This window comes from Sphaerodactylus townsendi, linkage group LG01, assembly GCF_021028975.2.
Source record: "Sphaerodactylus townsendi isolate TG3544 linkage group LG01, MPM_Stown_v2.3, whole genome shotgun sequence".
Classification (NCBI taxonomy): Eukaryota; Metazoa; Chordata; class Lepidosauria; order Squamata; family Sphaerodactylidae; genus Sphaerodactylus; species Sphaerodactylus townsendi.
The window spans coordinates 190,867,090-190,879,589 of NC_059425.1; the positions used below are offsets into that span (position 1 = coordinate 190,867,090).

Consider the following 12,500-nt stretch of genomic DNA (forward strand, 5'->3'; position numbering starts at 1 on the left):
TAATAGCATATATTGTCTTCATTCTCAGTTCATTCATAAACCAACTGCATGAATAGTCTTTTCATGTTCATTCATAATTGTATAAATGCTTTCAAAAATCAACTGTAATTGTTCCAGGTGAGCAAATGTACAAATTGTTGCCCCATCTTTAGTAACCAATCTTCAGGTGGCCCCTGGAGATCTCAAACTACTACCACTGATCTCCAGATGACTAAGGTCGTTTCCCCATTTACCTTTTGGTGCGCGCTACTCTCGCCAAGTAACGCGGGGTCCACCAGCACTCCCACTACAGGGACGGCGACAAAACAGCAGCCCCGATTCTGCCGCTCTTGTGCCCCCTTGGCATGCGTCATTTTTGGCGCTGTTTGGAGCAGAGCCTTTTGGAAAAACCCGCAGGGAGCGCGGGGAGGTGGGGAAGCCTGGCGGGGTGACTGCGGGTTTGAGTTTCCCGCTGTCAGGAAATGGTAAGTGTGTGGTCTGTCCTTGGGAGGTGGCTGCCGGCTGCTTCTGGCTTTCTGCCTGGGATGGGGATTTTCGCTTGTAGGTTATCTCTACTTGCCTGTGGGAAACTGTGCTTTGTTTATTATGTATTGCTTTGAGTATTGGCTTTGTTTATTCTGTATTGACGGGAATGTGATGTGCCACTGTGTAAAATCTTCTATCAGAGGTCTGAGGCTCTCAGACCTCGCATTGCCTGTATCGGACTATGATTGCCAGCACAATAAAGAACTGAAAACGGTTACTTTGGCCTGGACTTTGCTAGTTCGTTACATTATGCGAGGTCTCACTTTTTTTTTCAGTATAACTGTTGACTGCTGTACAAGGTTACCTGATGTCTCGCCGTGGACTCCCCTCCACGGATCCTGATAAGCTGGGGTTCAGGGGTCCATTCAACTCTGAATATGAGATTAGGACGGAGGCCCTAAAGAGGGTCCCGTCTATTCTCCCCCTGACCCAGCTGTTCCAGAGGAGTCTGAGCGGGACTTGGACCCAGAAGCAGAGCCTCTGTCGTTGGTTGCCTTATCCCGATCTCGTCTCAGCTGGATTGTTGCTTTCCTCAGGTTGCAGGAGCAGGTCGAACAGGCTACCTTGAGGGTGACCCGCCGAACCGTATCAACAGGTTGCATTCCATTGCAACGTGAATCCTATGATGTTGGTGGTGGGGCTGCCATGGATCGTGTTCCGGTGGAAACGCATTTCACCACCCGCCGCCGCATGGATTACAAACCAGTCAAGAGAGTGGTGATTGAGGAAATTGGTTTATCTACCATTCACGGGACAACTTACGGCTCGATGGAGAGGTTCCTGGATCGTTATTTTGAAGACCCCGTGGTGACCAGCCAGTGGCAGAGCACAGGGGCCTGACCCAAAACCACCTGGATGGTGCTTCCCCAATGAGAATCTTCTGACTCCGAGTCTCCCAAAAGGGGCGCGCAAGCCAATTGGCCAGACGAGGACATTGAAAGGGAACCATTGGTGAACTTGGATGTTTCACACCCAGGCTCACTTCCTCCAGGTGCCTATGCTGAGGAAGAAGAAGACGACTTTGGATTTATATCCCCCTTTTCTCTCAAAGGGGCTTACAATCTCCTTGTCCTTCCCCCCTCACAACAAACACCCTGTGAGGTGGGTGGGGCTGAGAGAGCTCTGAGAAGCTGTGACTAGCCCAAGGTCACCCAGCTGTTGTGTGTGGGAGTGTACAGGCTAATCTGAATTCCCCAGATGAAGCTACCTCCACAGACTCCGAGGCTGGCCGGCCGAAGGAAGCGAAGAATCAAACCGGTTCCTCCAGATTAGATACCGCGAGTCTCTTAACCTCCCTATCGCCCACTGCTTTTGCTGAGTGGAGGCCACTATGGAACCACTCCATGAGCGGTTCAGCACCGCACCATGGAGGAATTGCAGATTGGGGATGGCTGGGACCCCGTGATGATCCAGACCCGTTCACTCTTCATGCGCAACATGCAGCACTGGAGCGGGCCAACCATGAATGGCAGGAAACCCGTGAAGCCTTGACTGATTATTGTGTTCATCAGCGGTTTCAACTGAGAGAATAATTTGACAGAGAAAGGGAAGCGCTGTATCGTCAACTTCAAATGGATTGGGAGCAACAGGAATGTGAACTTTTGCAGGCAGCAGAGCAGTCCAAACAAGACCTCCAATGGGAACTCACCATTCAGGCTACCATGAGGTCGGACCACCGGCGCTACATGGCAAGTCAGGCTCGCCCGTGAACAAAGAACGACCGACCCACCAGACCACAGCCTCAGAGCTACCCTCAACCCGTACCGCTGCAGCAAGCTGCCCCAATCCCCCCAGCACCTCCAGGTCGAGGCTTTCCCCGGCCTCACATTCCTGCTCGTTTTGATGGAACAGCATCTAAACTACCCTATTTTATCCTTCAATTGGATGCCCACATGCAAGAATATGATGATATGTATTGCTCTGAATGAGAAAAGGTTTGAGACATTGGTTCAGTATTGGATGGAGAAGCCGCTGAATGGTTTGTGGAATTGTTTGAACTAGAAGTGGAGGAGCTGAATTTAGTGGCTGAACTACTGCAAGGACTGCATCTCCGTTTCAAGGACAGAGATGTTGTTGACAAGGCTAAGAAAACCTTAAAGACGATCCGGCTGGGCAACAGACCGTTTGCAAACTTCGCCCGACAATTTCAACCTGCAGCCAGTAGAATCCCTGATTGGCCAGATCACATGAAATGTGAGTACTTCTATGGAGCTGTTGACCCTGAGATTCATCGTTGGGTTGTCATGAACAATGAACCCCGCACCATAGCCGAGTGGATCGAAGTCAGAAGTATCATCGCCGGCCGACTCAATCGCTCTAAAGGGACAGTGACCAAACCCAACCACCTAAACAAACATTGGTGTCAGTGAAAAAAGCACCCACCTCCACGACTCCATCTACTACCACTTCTGAAACCACCTCTGAGAGACGCCACCGATTAGGTCTCTGTCTGTACTGTGGCGAACCTGGACACATGGCTGCCAACTGCCCAAAGAAAGCCAAACCTGGGGCCCCGCCTAAAAAGCAACTGCCAAACCACCACATTGTTCAACTGCTCCGAAGGCATCCCAAGGTGCTTCCAAAGCACTGGCCGCAGAGGAATTAGATTCCCCTGAGGAGGGGGAAGACCCAGCCGAAGTTGGACTCTCTACGGCGGTTCCTGAAACCTCTGAGCCTCCAAAAGATGCGGTGAGTGATGGTGGCGCCCCCATTACATTAATGACTACTTGACTAATTCAGCAAAAAACACCCGTATCCTAGCACGAGTCCTGGTAGACTCGGGTTGTTCCCATTGCCTTATGTGCCTGCAAATAGCACTTGGACTGGAACTGATCCCCTTAGCCACCCCACCAGTTGCCGCCCCACCAGGATACTGACTGTAAAATTGAATTAATTCCAGGAGCCAAACTCCCAAAAGGGCGGATTTATTGCATGAGTCGTACTGAAGAGGCTGAGTTGTGGGCGTTTTTGGATAAAAACTTGGCACGAGGTTTTATCCGAATGGCAACCCGAAGTACTTATGCGGCACCAGTGTTATTCGTTAAGAAAAAAGATGGCTCCCTAAGACTATACACTGATTATAGGGGTTTAAATGCTGTATCGATCTCCAATAAATACCCCTTGCCATTGATTAAGGACTTATTAGATTCTTTAGGATCTGGTCGGATTTTTACCATGTTGGACTTGCGAGAAGCTTATTATAGGGTCCAGATTGCCGAAGGCTATGAATATCTTACTGCTTTTAATACTAAGTTTGGACAGTTTGAATATCCTACCATTTATTACCATTCGGAGTTAAGCCTTGGGGCGCAGAAGGGCTTTCCTCATGTCTCTGATCAATGAGGTGTTGCATGATTTGTTGTTTAAAGGTGTGGTGGTGTACTTGGACAATGTGTTGATTTATTCAGAGAATGAGGAGGAGCACGTTAAATTAGTCCGGACTGTACTGCGAAGGCTCCTCAATAACTCCTTATTCATAAAATTATCCAAATGCGCCTTCCACCAGGAGAAATTGGACTTTCTTGGATACAGAGTCTCGGCTATGGGGTTAGAGATGGACCCCATCAAGGTAGAAGCGGTGGTTAATTGGCCCACTCCATCATCCCACCGGGAACTGCAGTCGTTCCTGGGATTTGCAAATTTCTACCGTGATTTTATCCCACAATTTCTCCCAAATTGCACTGCCTTTGACTGATTTGTTATGCACAAAAGGTAAGGGGCTACAAGCCACAAAACCAGGTACCCCCCCTTGCATGGTCCGACAAGTGTCAGGATGCATTCCAGCAACTCAAAACCGCATTTACCACGGAACCTATCCTGGCACATCCTGACCCTTCCCTTCCCTTTGTGGTTCATGTGGATGCTTCTGATAAAGCGCTAGGTGCAGCCCTTTTGCAAAGAAATAAGGACGGTAAGCTCACCCCTTGCGCTTATTTGTCCAAGAAATTTTCTGGACCGGAACTGAACTGGATAGTAGGGGATAAGGAGACTGCGGCTATTAAGGAAGCCCTTCGCACTTGGCGCCATTGCTTGGAGGGGGCTACACACCCTTTCCAGGTTCAGTCTGATCACAAGAACCTGGCGGCTCGCTCGACTCCTAGCATGATGTTCGCTAAACAATTATGATGGGCAGGTTTCCAGTTTACGGTGCATTTTTCCCCGGGAAAACCAACCGTTTGGCGGATGCCCTTTCCTGTCTGCCAAAGGGAGAAGAAACGTCCTTACGCGCCATTCCATGGACTGTTTTATCGCCGACGCAATTGGGCCTGGCTGTCACCAAAGCCCAAACGTGCGCGCATCCCCGTCCGGCTCCACCTTTGATCCCGCTGCCCGTCACGTCCCCCTCACACAATGAACTCATTACGCCTTTCTTACAAGACCTCCTTCTAGCAGGGAGGAGCCCCATCCCAGAAAATGAAAACGATCCTGCACTGGTTTTAAAGGATGGGGTGTGGCGAAGGGGGGGGCTGCTGGTACGTTCCGCCTTCTCTATGTAAGGAGGTACTCCTTGCTGGGCATCATGCTAAACAGGCGGGGCATTTCGGATATTTGAAAACGCTTCATTTACTGCGCCGGCAATTTTGGTGGCGTTCTATGCGCGAGGATATTGAAACGTACGTCAAAGGCTGTCCTACATGTGCAGAGGCCAAGTCCGTTCCTGGCAAATCCCACAGTTTATTACAACCCATTTCTCCTGCCTCCTATCTGTGGCAAGTTATTTCCATGGATTTTATAACGGATCTACCCGAGAGTCATGGCAATACTGTATTATGGGTTGTGGTGGGTTTGTTTTCCAAACAAGCTCATTTTATACCTTGCTCCACCATCCCTTCAGCCCCCAAGTTGGCAAAATGTTCATTCAACGTATCTATCGTTTGCACTCTGCACCCGCTAAGATAATTTCGGACAGAGGTCCTCAGTTTATCTCCAAGTTTTGGAAGGCTTTCTTAATGCTTTTGGGGGTTGAACCCGCATTGTGTTCTCTGTATCACGTGCAATCTGATGGCCAGTCGGAACGGACCAATCAGACTTTAGAACAATACCTGCGTTGCTACACCAATTACCATCAGGATAATTGGGCTGACTTACTGCTGTTTGCTGAACATGCGTACAATAATGTGGAGCACAGTAGCGCCAAGAAAACTCCCTTTGAAGTTGTTTCTGGACGCTCTGCTCCACCATTTCCTCTGTTGGGCTCCGATCCCTTGCAACCCCCTGAACTAAATGACTGGATCCAAACCATAGTCAAGGGGTGGGACTCGATTGGTATAGCTCTCTGCCAGGCTCAGGAAGCCCAAAAGACCCAGGCAGACAAACACCGGAGTGATTTCCCTTTGCATGTTGATGATTGGGTGTACTTGTCTACAAAAAACCTCCATGATGTACATAAATATTCCAAACTGGGGAAAAAATTATTGGTCCTTTTAGAATTGTACAAATTATTAATAATGTAACTGCTAAACTTGAGTTGCCTAAGTCTCTTAGCAACATTCACCCTGTCTTCCATTCCAGTTTGCTCAAATGGGCTCCAGATTTCGATGCCTGGCACGGCCCTCTGGAATGTCTTCTGTTAGTTTTGATTGATGGCCACAAGCATTACAAGATCGACGCTATCCTGGATTCCCGCATGCGCCTCCAGCACTTACAATATCTTGTTTCATGGGTGGGGTTTCCCACTGGTCATAATCAGTGGATTAATGCTTCGGATGTTCACGCCCCTACCTTAGTTTCTGCATTTCATAAAGCTTTCCCTCACAAGCCGGGGGGAGGGGAATCTTAGGAGGGGCGGAATGTCAGGATGTGGTGAGTGTGTGGTCTGTCCTTGGGAGGTGGCTGCCGGCTGCTTCTGGCTTTCTGCCTGGGATGGGGATTTTCGCTTGTAGGTTATCTCTACTTGCCTGTGGGAAACTATGCTTTGTTTATTCTGTATTGCTTTAAGTATTGGCTTTGTTTATTCTGTATTGGCAGGAATGTGATATGCCACTGTATAAAATCTTCTATCAGAGGCCTGAGGCTCTCAGACCTCGCATTGCCTGTATCCGACTATGATTGCCAGCACAATAAAGAACTGAAAACGGTTACTTTGGCCTGGACTTTGCTAGTTCGTTACACCCGCCCCTGGCAGTGCCCAAAAAGAAAGCAGTGGGCTGTGTGCAAGCGCACACCTTTTTTTATTTCGGGGAGCAGAGATTGACGTGTATTTGACCCCACGTTGCAGCTTAGGGTCATTTTTATAGCAATGCAAGGGAGCACTCACTGAAAGCCTAGTATTTTTCCCTATTTGCTGTTAGAGTTTCTGTGACTTAACTAGTTAATGCAGCCTTCTGTCTCCTTGTGCTGCAATATGAAAGCTTGCTAGTTCTAGTCCCACCAGGGATGAGTCTTTTTTTTTAAAGTGTATGAAGGAATTGGGGCTGATTTTTGAACAGGACAAGTTTCTTCTGTTTGGGTTGAAAGCAGCGTGAAAGCAACTGGTCCCACTGTCATTCAGGTTTACTCAAAACATACCACCATGAATCCCCACAGTTTCTGTCCCCAGCACAGTTTAAACATGTTCCATTCACTGTTTTTTTTAAAAAAAACATGGAGCTGAGATCCACTATTCGAAGCAACGTCTGGCTGGTGAATGAATGAATTTGTGAATGAAGAGGCAGCAGTGAATGAATTACTGAGGCAGCATTAAACACGACAGGACATGGAAACGGAGCTTCATTTCCCCGTTTCACTGTGTTAGTCAGTTCTGCCTTGACATGCCTTTTTCCACACCTTCATTTAGAAGGGGAGCTATGGCTCAGTTTGTTAAGTGTTTGTGCTGGTGTGTAAGAGCTTGCCGGTTTGAGCCCGCCCAGGGATGATTTTGTGTGTGTGTGTTTCATAGAACTAAGCAGCTCATGGCATAGAGAAGAACGTCTAACAGAAGGGCCAGTTCCAGTGCTATGTATTTTCACCCCAGCAGGAAGTGCTAGTAACAGGAGAGTGTTTCATGTGGATGCTTCAGGTGGGATAGACATGAAAACACGAAGGCATGCAGGTTGCCCTTAATCACCTGTTTCCCCGTTTCCGGGTATGGTTGTGCGCATGCTCGCACAGACGTGGATAAAAGTTTTTTAAAAGTTCCGCCCAGCAGCAGCAGCCAATCAGGATAGTCCCTGAGGTCAATGCACGTTCCACAGCTTCAAAGTGGGGAATCCTGGTGGCTGCTGCCCGTTAGGATCGTTTGAGGGGCAGAAGCTGCGGTGGGGAGTACAACCTCGCGCTCAAAAATAGCGATTCAAACTAGACCAGTTTGCCTCAGCTTTTTTTAAAGTGCGGAAACGCCCTAAAATCAGTTTCCCTGGAGAAAATGGCGGCTTTGGAGGATGGAGTCTGTAGCATTATACCCTGCCAAGGTCCCTCCCTTCCCCAAATCCAGAGGCATGGGGGGATAGCACTCAGGGCAACACCTGCTCCAGGCATCCCCCCTCCCCCTCTGCGGCCCTGCTCCCCATGTATTTTAGTTGTGGAAGCCTGCCACAGGCCACCCGTCAGCCTGGCCCTGCTAGGCTGCTCCTGAAGGAACAGCCTGGTGGGGTAGGGCCAAGGGGAGGGGTGGGGCGATTCTCCAGGGGGCCCCACAAGACCAGCTGGCATGTGCCTGAGGACATGTGACCCCACTGCCCAAATCTCATACTCCCCAGCTGCTACCTGATGTTAGCACCCCAGTCCCACCCCTCTGAACTGCATTGCTGTTTGCAGAGGGCACAGAATCCACCTTTCCTGTTTCAATATTCCTGGTTGTTCTGGATGCTGGAAGATGCTGCCATCCGCTCACTTTGCTGGACTAAGGCAGCCCTAATGTATGTACTTGTGAGATCATTATCTTACCCGTTTGCCAGTTACTTTCCTGCTCCAGTCATCTACCAGAAGACAACATGTAGCATTTCCACTTCAGCTAAGTGCTGCCTGTGCAGGCGTTTCATCCAGAAAAGCATATCATGATCCACAGAGAGTACCATTCAGTCGATGACAAATAACAGAGTCTCTCCTGTTGGCAAGTATCACTGTCTAATCAAAACTCAGGCAGCTGAGAGAAGGCTCAAGAGGACTAGAAATGCACTCATCCACAAAGGGTGGAAATGGAAAGTAGAGGAGCCACTCACCCTTCTGCACCTTAAATGTGCTGTGTGTGCCGTCAAGTCATTTCCAGCAAAAGGTGAGTTGTATAAGTGTCTACTTCAAGTCCCAGTTGCTGTGTGGTGACCCCATATGGTTTTCAAAGCAAAAGACATTGTTTGCCACGATTGCTTGCCTCCACAGGGGCTGAGAGAGGTCTGAGAGAACTGTAATTGGCACAAGGTCACCCAGCAGGCTTCATGTGGAAGAGGGGGGAATCAAACCCAGTTCTCCAGTTTAGAGTCCACCGCTGGCTGTTATGAGTTAATGACCTACAAAATGTCCCATCATTAAAAGCCTTGCTCAGGCCTTGCAAACATAATTTCCTTTATTGAGTTAATCCACCTCATGAGCATGTTTTACCCTTGACCTTCCTTCTCCTTTCTCTATAAGCCTTTGTTAGAATTAAGGTCAAGTGACCTGTGTTAAGAGTGATGGGCTTTGTAGTGGGGACAAGGTCCACTGAAGACGGAGGGAGGAATCAATGTCCGTCGCCAGCCAGGCACAGATCCCAGGCACCGCATGAAGTGTGTGGAGAGTGATGAGGCGGTTAAGAGCGGCGGACTCCAATTTGGAGAACTGGATTCAATTCTCTACTCCTCCAAATGAAGCCTGTGAGGTGACCTTTGACCAGTCATAGTCCTCGCTAAACTCTCTCAGCCCCCGAGGAGGCAGGCAATAGTGAACAGCCTCCAAATGTCTCTTGCCTTGAAAACCCCACAGGGTCGCCATAAGTCAGCTGAGACTTGAAGGTACTTCACACAAAGAGAGTAGAGAGGATGAGCTGCTGTGTAGTTACTTTACTCTGTAGAGATTTGGTGGGGTGGGTGGATCTTAACTGTGTCAGACCTATGAATCCACTCCATGACCAGCCATGGATTTCTTGAATCAGAAACTTTTATTGAATTGGACGACAAGTGCCTGGCTTTGGGAAAGCTAGTTCTGAGCCCACAATCAAAAACCCCGCGGCATAACTCCTCCGGATCCAATCCCCAGCCTGCCCCTTCCCACGTAACGCAAAAGTGGGAAAGCGAAAATAACCCCCAAGGCCAGACATGGTGAGCCCTCCGGCCGAGGCTAGAGACATCTCTGTGATCTTCGTTCCAAGCAGACAGCGCAGAGGCCCCTGACAGGTCACCAGGCCCCAGCAATGAACACCCAGAGCCAAGCTGACATTCTGTCAACCCCTTGAGTTGCCAGGCCCTGGGAACAATATATATCACAGATGGAAGCCATGGTGGACCTGAAACTACACAACAACACATTCTCTCTGGATGTTGTGCCATTTAACTCTAATAAGCACAAAAGCAGCATTCCTGTCTCCAGTTCCTTTTGGTTGTGTTGTCCAATGTGCTAAAAAGTAACCCTTAAGCAGCCTTTACAATTCTTTGTCTTCAGTTAAATTGGCCAAGCCAAAATACCCACAACCCATTTCCCCATTCTTCCTAGCTGCGCACATTTTCTCCTTTTTTGGTACTTTTGATGCCACCATTTGCTAAAACAGAGTTATGCCCCCAGAATCCCAGAGGTAGACTGAATATTGCTCCGGAGGACAGGAAGCGAAATTCTTAATAAAACCCAATGTTCCCTTATTTAATACGAGAAATGCCACAAAAGCAGTTGAGATTCTGGATTTCCACAGATGAGTGGCTTAGCCAGCTGAAGCAAGCTCTCTCTCTCTCTCTCTCTCTCTCTCTCTCTCTCTCTCTCTCTCTCTCTTTCATTTTCAGGGTCAAGAGTTTCTGAACAAAAGCCTTAACCATAATTGGAGTGCTAGATGAAATCAGGGGTGCAGCCAGCAGAAACGATACCCAGGGCTCACCCAGGGCACCATGCCCCCCCCCCCACAGCTGCAGTCCCCCAGGGGCGTACCTAGGCAAACTGGTGCCCGGGGACAAAATCTGAGTTTGGCACCCCCCCCCTACCCCAGGTATGGGCGGCCACCCTCCCCCACCATGACCAAACAATGATTTTTTGTACCAGCTCACAAAACACCTCCCACTCCCATCAAAACATACATGGCTCTCTCCCCACCAACTCTTTTCCTAATTTCCTAATCACAACAACCCTATGGAGGGTAGGTTTATTTAGCCCTGAGAAACAACTCCAAAGCCGAGGTGCTAAAGTGGGTATTCAAGCATGTAAATCTCTCACAAATCACCGTCCATTTAGCCAAAACGATTTACCAAACAAATTGTCCAGCATCATCTCTCATAAGAAAGAGCACCTCCAGTGGGAATCCACCCCAAAACAGCATCACTTTCAATGGTGTTTAAACTAGGGAGCTCAGATTCTTCCTTTAAATCTACCTTAAAGGGACAATGTGGGGTCCTCGGTTTAAAAGAACAAAATTAAGAAAGTGATTGCTTGTTACAGAAGAATGGATTCTCCCCCACCCTGAAACAGCATCACTTTTGAGGGTTGGAGATTCAGATGAAACAAATAGCAGATTTGGCCAGAATCTGGGCAAATTTGGGCACATTCGGACAAAAATTGTCCGATTATGTCCTGCCCAAATATGAACAAATGCGAATGCAAGGTATTTGAGTTTTTGGGGGGTATTTTTGGTGTTTTTTCGGCCTGCAGGGAGCGCATTTTAAAGCTAGCGGCACCATGATTCCAGGGCATCATCCAGAGACTGTCCTGATGATACCACCCGAGTTTGGCGATGTTTGGCCCATAAATTTGCCGCCCCTGAACCAAACATCACCAAATTTGGGTGGTATCATCAGGACAGTCTCTGGATGATACCGCTAGCCTAACAAATGCGCCCCCTGCAGGCCAAAACGTGAAAAAACACTTAAAAATTTAAAAACACACAAACGACCCTGAAATGTTGGCGCCCCCCCCCACGTGATCAAATGGGGGGCGCCCGGGGACATAGGGTACCCCCTGTCCCTAGGCAGGAATGCCACTGCAGTCCCCCCCTTGTTGCAGCTGAACGCCGGCAAGTGGGGCTCACCCCACCCCTGCATGCTCAGTCTGAGCTTCCAGGCTGCAGCTTAGAGTTGGATCCACACCTGACTGAAGCCAGACCCCACACGGCCCTTGCTGCTCCGATCTCCACGTGGAGCCAGCCAGTTGGCCCCACACTGGACCTCCACATGGAGACGGGGGGTGGGCAATACTCGCTCACCAGCCTTCAGTTGCACCCCGTCCAAAACTCCATGGTGAATTCAAGACGGGGCACAGTTGCTAGGGGGCAGTGAAGTCCCAGATTCTGCCCTCAGCAAGTGGCTCAGCTCCCCACGTCCCTCTGGCGACGCCAGTGGATGAGATCCAGAAAAATAATCAACACCATAATCCTTCTGGACCAAACAAGGTTGCCAAACCACCAAGATGTCAGGAACAAATCATAGGGGGGGGGGGCCTTTGTTTTAATGTGAATTCTGCATTTGGAAACTTCATATCCAGTTCCTCTTTGGCACTGATGCTAGGAGCAGCATGACCCCAAACCATGTTGTGAGAGCAAGAGATACTCAAGACTGCAAAGCTGGATCAATTCAAGAATCCCATGAGACCACAAGCTTGGATCCATTCAAGACAACTGCCACAAAAGACTTAGGTCTGTGTCATGCAATTCCATTAAGCCAAGCGTGACGACTTCCCCAGACCAGGAGGGCCTTTCTCTGATGGAACGGCCTCCAGAATGAGAGACACCAATTCGAATATTGATCCACGGAACACTTCAGAAGTCAGCCTGCCTCTGCCTCTTGAAATAAACACCAAGCACGTGGCACAAGAATCAATGTCAACAAATGACATCCATCCACTAATTAAAAAACCACCAGCTTGACTTACCGCATGTGTAGATAACATTGAGG

The 12,500-nt window shown here is 48.9% G+C and overlaps 1 protein-coding gene across 8 annotated transcripts in view; it reads right to left on the bottom strand.

Annotated features, from left to right (window-relative positions):
- The window catches only part of LOC125435696 (protein eva-1 homolog C-like), a 330,938-nt gene that overhangs the window by 170,439 nt on the left and 147,999 nt on the right, over positions 1–12,500 (bottom strand). For 7 of the 8 annotated variants that reach the window (XR_007244905.1, XM_048502064.1, XM_048502025.1 and 4 more), the window contains one exon: positions 12,478–12,500. This exon is cut by the window's right edge and continues 124 nt beyond it. The exons of the other annotated variant lie outside the window; for it this stretch is intronic. Coding sequence is in view for 6 of the 7 variants with exons in the window: in XM_048502064.1 (XP_048358021.1) it covers positions 12,478–12,500 (23 nt within the window). In the remaining variant the exon portion in view is untranslated. The remainder of the gene's footprint in view (positions 1–12,477) is intronic. 8 annotated transcript variants of the gene reach the window in all.